Consider the following 7,740-nt stretch of genomic DNA (forward strand, 5'->3'; position numbering starts at 1 on the left):
CATCGAAATTCATTTTCAGTAAGTAGCAAGATATTAACTTGTAGAGTAACATCTTAGCCCCCTAATAGAATAATTTAAATCTCTATTCAAGATGAGCAGAAAATAAGTCATTACGATAACAAGTTTGAAAGTTAGTCGCAAAGTTTAGATATTTTAAAACGTTTAGTTGCTGTATCTTTCAGAAGATACTTAAATAGAAAAAAAATAACTATTTATTTATTTATTTAAACACATAAATATTGGTACAAGGAAGCACCAGATACATATGCGCCTCACAAATCTCATTTGATTTGTGTGAGGGCTGTGATACTGCCCAGGTGCCCAGACTGAAGCAGGTGGTTTTCTTAGGGGGCCACACCCGGAGCCTTAGACCTGAAGGTCTAGTCCACAAGGCAGTGGAGCAACGTCAGGAGATGCAGTCCCATGGTAGCCGGTGATCAATGATTGATTCGTACGCCATTTGTTCCATCAGGATACTGGAGCTCATGTGCACCATTGGTTTGGAATTAGGGTTTTCCAACTCCCCTAGGTGGACTCGCCTTGTCCACCAACCCGGTTAAAGCGCCGGACATTCGCTTTTCGTCCTCTCACTTTCGTAAACAACACCCCCGCCACGAGAAGGCAGTGAGTAGGACTTCCCTGGCAGAGGCTATATATTCGCTGGCCATGTGAGAGCATTTCGAGAGGGAGAGCGGACTCTCCCCACTCTCGGTCATACCAGGGCATTTGGGGGTTAATAACTATACAAGGAAAAACTATTGAGAATCATCATTTGAATGCCCTCTTTCATACATTTATATCTGGTAGATTGTAGAGTATCCTAACAGAATTCAAGAATGTCCACTAACGGATAGTCATAAAACTGCAACAAATAAAAGTTTAGTGGTCACTAACTTTAAATGAATATTTCACTGTTATTGAAATGAGATGAAAACTATTTTCGAATTTCCTACGAATATTTGGTAAACTAAGAAGATATTCGTTATGAAGTTGGAATTAATGTGAAATAAAAAAAAAGATTTTACCAGGTAATTCTGTACAGCTTAGAATTATATATTGATGGGATGGAGTGGAAATTGTAAAAGCTGGGACTCTTATCCCTATTTGCAATATATTTATTGGGTGATTGATTTATGGTATTTCCATTTATAAGCTTTTGTCTAGTGTACAAACTATCGATAAATGTTTCACCAATCCTACATTGTCATTGATAAATCATTATTCGCTTGCTCTGTTCCCTATCGCTATTGGCATGACTGTGTGTATTAAATACTACTTTTATTTGCAGTCTGGTAATTTATGTATACAGACCCATGGTTGTTCAAAACATACCAACACATTTGCTTAGGTATTGTTTGTATGATTGATATATGAAGTAATTTCTTAATCACTAACTTTTGTTTACTTCTAGCTTGGATATGTAGCAATAAAAAATTATCAGATAGTTAGATACATCACATGACACATATTTCAATTATAAACTGTATCACTTTTTGTTAACAAACATAATTAATACTTTTTTTACAAGTTCCTTCTAGGATCCAACGCCTAAATATTTTAAGAGACATTTCTGCTCGTCAAAAAACAATCTGAGATTATATTGATAACTATAATACCAAAATTTGTTAAATGAAATTGTTATGATGGACAGTGTCTGAAATCGGATACTGATACCTGATGTGCTACGCCCTAACCACCAAAATGACTACTTGAGTGAGAACAGAAGAGTGGACGAGCTACCGAATAAAATAAGCAAATAATTATGACTGGATACCATATCACAACGTTTTATGCGTAGCGGACTAACTGCTATTCTGAACTATCCCGGTCGCTGACCAAGGTCAATCGTTGTCATTCAGAATGTTGATGGTCAAGGATAAGACTGTTAGCACATAAGTGAAAAGTTAACTTGAATTAGAGCGTTACAAATCGAATTTGTATTGGTAGATATCTCACATTTCTAGTAGGGAAATGTATAAACACAGCCTAATGGATACGAGTATGTAACTCGAAAGTTTCAAGGTCCTTTTTTTGAAACAGTTTTCTTGAGTTTGTAGTACCTTCTATTTCTGAAGTAAAGAAAATTTACCAATAAAATATATTTTACTACACACCACTAAAACGAATCACTACAAACCGATGAACAAATGCAAAGGAACTCAATGTTGAATAGGGAGAGTTATATTATGTTTTTTAAAAAATTCTAAAGACTTGTTACATTTATAATATTAATTGTTCGCCTGTCATTTTTGTAGTTTGCTTATGTTCATCGTAAATGCTAAGTGATAATTAGCCAATTGGGGTTTCACGAAAATACACTGAGCTCTTTGTATATAATACAGATAAATACGTAATTGCACACAGAAGTGAATGATTTATGCATTATTATTGACTGATAGTTTTAAAAAATTTGTTGTATAATCCCAAAGTTGACTAGCTAGATGAAGATTGAGTGAATTATCAGGCCAATCAATAGGTGTACAATTGTTATACAGCATACCGCTACCAGATGTTTCAGTTAAAATAGATTGAGCAGAGTTATTATGAGCAATAGGAACTTCATCACTAACTGCACAATGAACAATCGTTTGGCAACCCTCTATAGGAGATTTCAAGAGAAGTTGCATTAAACCACGGATGAAACGCTGAGTGAATGGTGAATATTTTATTAAAGTATTTCGAAATAAATTAGTATTTACCATCCCTCCGGTAAATAAACAATAAACATCAAGTACTTTATTGGCACCTGAACCATACCTCTGATGAAGTTCGCGTGAAAATAAATTGCAAGCCAGTTTAGAATCGGAATAAGCTTTATTGGAATTTAAATCTGAAGCAGTATTGTACGGTTGAAACAAATCTTCTGTAGAGAACGTTCCCTTTTTTGATAAAGAGGAGCTTACAACAATCACACGAGGATAAATAGATGTTTCATGATATGATTTTCGAAGGTAAGGTAAAAGTAGTGAAGTTAGGTAAAAATGTCCAACATAATTAGTAGCCAAAGTAACATTGATATCTTGGAAATAGATAGAAGGACGAAGAATCTTTGGAAATGCACCGGCGTTATTGATCAAAACATGAACAGGTAAAGGTAAAAATTGTACAAACTCCTTAATTGTTTGTGGATTCTCCAAGTCCAAAAGTCTAACAGAAATGTTATGGTTTCCAGTGAGAGATGTAATTTCTTCTTTAACCTTAATGGCAGAGTCCATATTTCTGAAGATTGTAAACTATAAGTGAAATAAACTGTTACTTACCTGCAACCTAACGTAAGTTTCCAATTCCTTTTGGCCAGTTCAAATGCAGTTGCGCGACCAATACCGGAATTAGCACCAGTGATAACTGCATGTTGGCCAGCAGGAGACAAACAGTTGCAGAGTACCGTTTTTCTCCGAGTTAACCACCTCATCGTTAAAATGAAAACAGTACTAACAGTAGCACTAATTCCGAGTAACCACAGATTCATGTATATACAGAGTAGGAAACTGAAGCGCCATTGGAAATATATTCAAAATCATATTTCAGATGGTAAAAAGCCTACTTTTAATAGAGATATAAATCATCTTCCTAATACAGAAATTTGAAAATAGATTTCGACAGAAAATATATAGGTGTCCACAAGTCATTCGATATATGCACATATCTAATGTTCCACATTGGTCCAGTAAATACTATTCAGTTGTACAAATTAAGGAACCAAACAGATACTTCATGTCACATGTTGATATATAACAACTTTCGTCATCAAAACCACAGCTATGAATGATAAAAATCTAAAGAAAGTTAGACGGCTACCTCCAGAAACACCTAAGTGCTAGACGTATTCTACAAAAATGTTAAACATACAAAAACAAATGAAGCTGACAATACATCCAGACAAATATTATCAGAAAGAGTTGATTTAATGCATGTTGGATAAGTAAATAGCTCCCTTCTGCATAGCATAAAGGGCAATGACATTGTCCAGGACGAGAATGAAAGCTCCTCAATCGAAATATTTGGCTCAGAAAACAACAGCCAAAAACATAATTATTTACTTGAGTCACGTAAAAGAACAAAGTGATAAATGCTCGTCCGAACACTTATACTGTCACTTAAATTACAAAACTGATAAAGCGTTTGGCATGAAAGTTTGTTGAATGGACGGGAAACTTAAATGATTTGATAAGTATGGACATATATAGCATAAGCAAACATAGGAAAAATAACAGCTGATAGAAAATATGGACTTTCTACACGGAATCAAGTGTAAATGAGACGATTTTAGAGAAAGATGACACTTTCATCTGTTCTCAGTCCAAACATTTAGAACGATGGGCGGAACACTTTAAGGAGCAGTTCAGCTAGCCTTCAGCTACTCTACAGCTACCAACCATTTCCAAACACCCTGAATGGAACAGTGAAGTAGGCCCCCGACTACAATTTAAGTTCAAGAAGCGACAGCTAATCTGAGACTAGGAAAAGCGGCTGGTCCAGATGGATTGGCTCCAGAGGTCTTCAAGGATGATTGACCAATATTTTAACTAAAATCTGGGAACTGAATTTAATCCCATCTGATTGGTCACAACCACTGATCGTCTCAACATATGAGAAGGGGTAAAAATCATCCAGTGATAACCATAGAGGGATTAGTTTAACTAGTATATCGTCTAAAATACTACCCTTAATAATTATCTGGCGCCTAACAAAGATTCGTGAACTCCGAACACGAGAAAATCAGGCTGGCTTTAGACCTGGTCGTAGCTGCATCTACCACATATTCACCATTCGCCAGATCTTAGAACACAGGCATGCTCATTGGCGACCGATAATGATGGTTTTTCTGATCTTAAAGGCAGCATTTGACTCCCTAGATCAAGAGGTTTTGTGTCAGTATCTGTCACTGAAAGGTGAACCTCAGAAGTACGCAAACCTTGTGAAAGACCTTTACTCAAACACTACTAGTCAAGTTAGAGCTTATGACAAAGTGTCATCTAATTTTACAACCTCAAGTTGCGTCCGGCAAGGTTGTCCACTATCCCCATTTTTGTTTAACTTCATCATAGACCTACTGCTGAAAATAACACTCTCGTCGACTCAATTTTCGGGCATCGATCTCCTACCAGGAGGTCCACTAATCGACTTAGAATACGCAGATGACATAGTCCTGTTTGGTGAGGACGCTGATAAAATGCAGAGTATTTTTGTAGCACTGAGCAACAATGCCAGGATGTTTGGGATGCGTTTCTCCCCCTCTAAATGTAAACTGTTGCTTCAGGACTGATCTATATCAACACCTGAACTAAAGATAACAAGTGAAGTAGTCGAACGCGTTTATAACTTCACTTATCTTGGAAGTCTGATCAGCCCGAATGGGTTAGTGTCTGACGAAATTTCTGTACGGATTCAAAAAGCTCGTTCGATGTTTGCCAACTTATGTGACCTCTGGCAAAGGCGATATATTCGTCTATCAATTAAGGGACGATTATACTGTGCATCAGTTCGTTCTGTTTCACTTTACGGCTGTGAAACGTGACCATTAAGAGTATAAGATACTCGTAAGTTACTAGTATTTGGTCACAGATGTCACAGATGAAATATTGCTCTCATCTGCTGGGATCACCGGGTAAGTAATAGTGAGGTTAGACTCAGGGTATTAAGGAATGACGGTAAGTCGGTTGATGAGTTTGTGAATCTTCATCGACTGAGATGGTTGGGCCACGTGTTACGTACGCCTGAACATCGATTACCACAACGCGCAATGCCGACTAGTGTTGAAGACGGATGGAAGAGAGTTAGGGGAGGTCAAACCAAAACGTGGCATCAGAGCTTGAAGTCACAAACTTCTAGTCTGAGCCATGTTGGCAGATGCAAACTACTTGGTTGGAGTCTGAGTGACTATCATAACCAATAATTGGAGACTCTGGGTGATATGGCTCAGAGTGGATCATAGTGGTATAGGTATATACACTCCTTGTCTTCCCTTAAACCATGAGATTAAAACTACTTTATATCTTTCTACGAACTAATTCTTTTTCCCTGTATTACATCCTTATATACTGTCTTATATATACTACTACCATTGAAGTAACTACTTTACTTTTATGAACTTTTTTCATCTTGTGCTAATGAGGTGTGGCAACTTGGACTGATGCATAAATGTGCCTGGTCCTACGTTGTAGCTGACTGACTGACGCGGATATAAGATAGTGGGATGGTCCGTTTTTGTTTGTATAAAGATGCAGACATTCTTTCCAGTTAAATGATTTTACCTGTGATTAACGGTGTATTTTCCTTTTTGATAGTAAGTCATGATGCAGTAGCAGCCATATTTCGCAATCACGCATTCGAGAAGAGTTACGGTATTGTGATCCTACTGCAGCACACATTTAAGTACAAGCAAGTTCTGACACACGAAAAATACTATGAGCTGGTGAGTAAAACTTGAATTATATATATAAAGGAAAGAAAACGCTGTTAACTCCACTTAGCAATTTGTATCCTTTTAAGAAAAGAGCAACAGGCCGTTTAGTAATCCATGGGTATGCAGAAAAATTTACGTATGTAACGAGTGCTGGAAATGAACGTTGTTTAAACCATTCACAACCGTATAATAACATTACTTATATAAATAATAGGCTCTCAGCTATACTAATGTTTGTGTAATTTTAGTTCTTACATGATTCCCATTAATTCAGACAGGCAGACATCAACATAGAACCTGGCACAGATGTGACGTTGGCCGAAGTCCCCATACCTGATAAACACAACGAGATGAAACTGACAAAATATATCGAAGTTATATAGTGGCGACGATAAAACAAGACTTAACCTTCAAAGTACCGTTTGAGAAGACAGAGTGGAGAGGGACGTATGACGGGATACTGGAATTCAAGATTTAGCGGAAGGTGAAGAGTGAACCTGTCTCGTTGTGGAAGATTCAGAATTGTGTTACCCAAAGTCTCCAACAACTGATCTCAGTTATCATACTGACTACAACCAGGTAGTCTATATCTAGGAACATGTTTCGGACCAACAGTGAATCACTTCATGAAGTGATTTCAAGTTTGGTTTAGCTGTCCTTAACTTTTTTCCAACCTACTTATGCACTACCAGGTATCGTTTGTCGATGTAGTTGGTGGTTAAACATATGTAACACATCCTAGCCACCTCAGTCAATAAATATTTACCTCATCAAACGATTTGCTACCTATGACTAGTATCTTATGTCTAACATCAATATCACTTACGTGATCACTTCATGAAACACGAGCAGTGAGTCGAAGACACTCATGATCATAAACATTCAGCCTACACATATCTTTTACTTTTACAGAACACAATGCTCACAACGATAAAGTATGATAGAGTGAACTGCTGAGAAGTAAGCATTCCCTTTGGTCAGCATAGGGCAACCGGGCTTTTCGAATTCGAGCCGACATTTCGTCAGAGACAAAGCTTCCACAATAAGTGAAGTGGTCGATGCATTCAATTACTTCATTCCTTATTGTTAGTCCAAGAGGTGGAGCAGACCAGTGCCGAAGTAATATTTTACGTTCAGATGGAGAGAATGATGTCCCAAACATGTTAGGATTGTTACTTAATGCGATCAAGACTGAATTTTTCCAAAATCTTCACTAAATAGGACTATAGCATCTGAGTGTTCTAAGTCAATAGGTTAGCATCCTTGAAGGAGACCGACCTCCGAAAAGTCAGGTGAATTGTTATTTGAAGGTGCTGGTGGTATATAGATTAGAT

General features: G+C 37.2%; 1 protein-coding gene across 1 annotated transcript; it reads right to left on the reverse strand.

Moving 5' to 3' along the window:
- Positions 1 to 2,167: 2,167 nt before the first annotated feature.
- Positions 2,168 to 3,412, reverse strand: Smp_078600 (putative short-chain dehydrogenase/reductase; the record flags this gene model as incomplete). The annotated part of the gene is made up of 2 exons (XM_018794871.1): positions 2,168 to 3,219; positions 3,261 to 3,412. The coding sequence occupies 2 exons, from the start codon at positions 3,410 to 3,412 to the stop codon at positions 2,376 to 2,378; spliced, it is 996 nt and encodes a 331-aa protein (XP_018649240.1). The 3' UTR covers positions 2,168 to 2,375.
- Between the last annotated feature and the right edge of the window lie 4,328 nt (positions 3,413 to 7,740).

This window comes from Schistosoma mansoni, chromosome 1 (assembly GCF_000237925.1).
Source record: "Schistosoma mansoni strain Puerto Rico chromosome 1, complete genome".
NCBI classification, from domain to species: domain Eukaryota; kingdom Metazoa; phylum Platyhelminthes; class Trematoda; order Strigeidida; family Schistosomatidae; genus Schistosoma; species Schistosoma mansoni.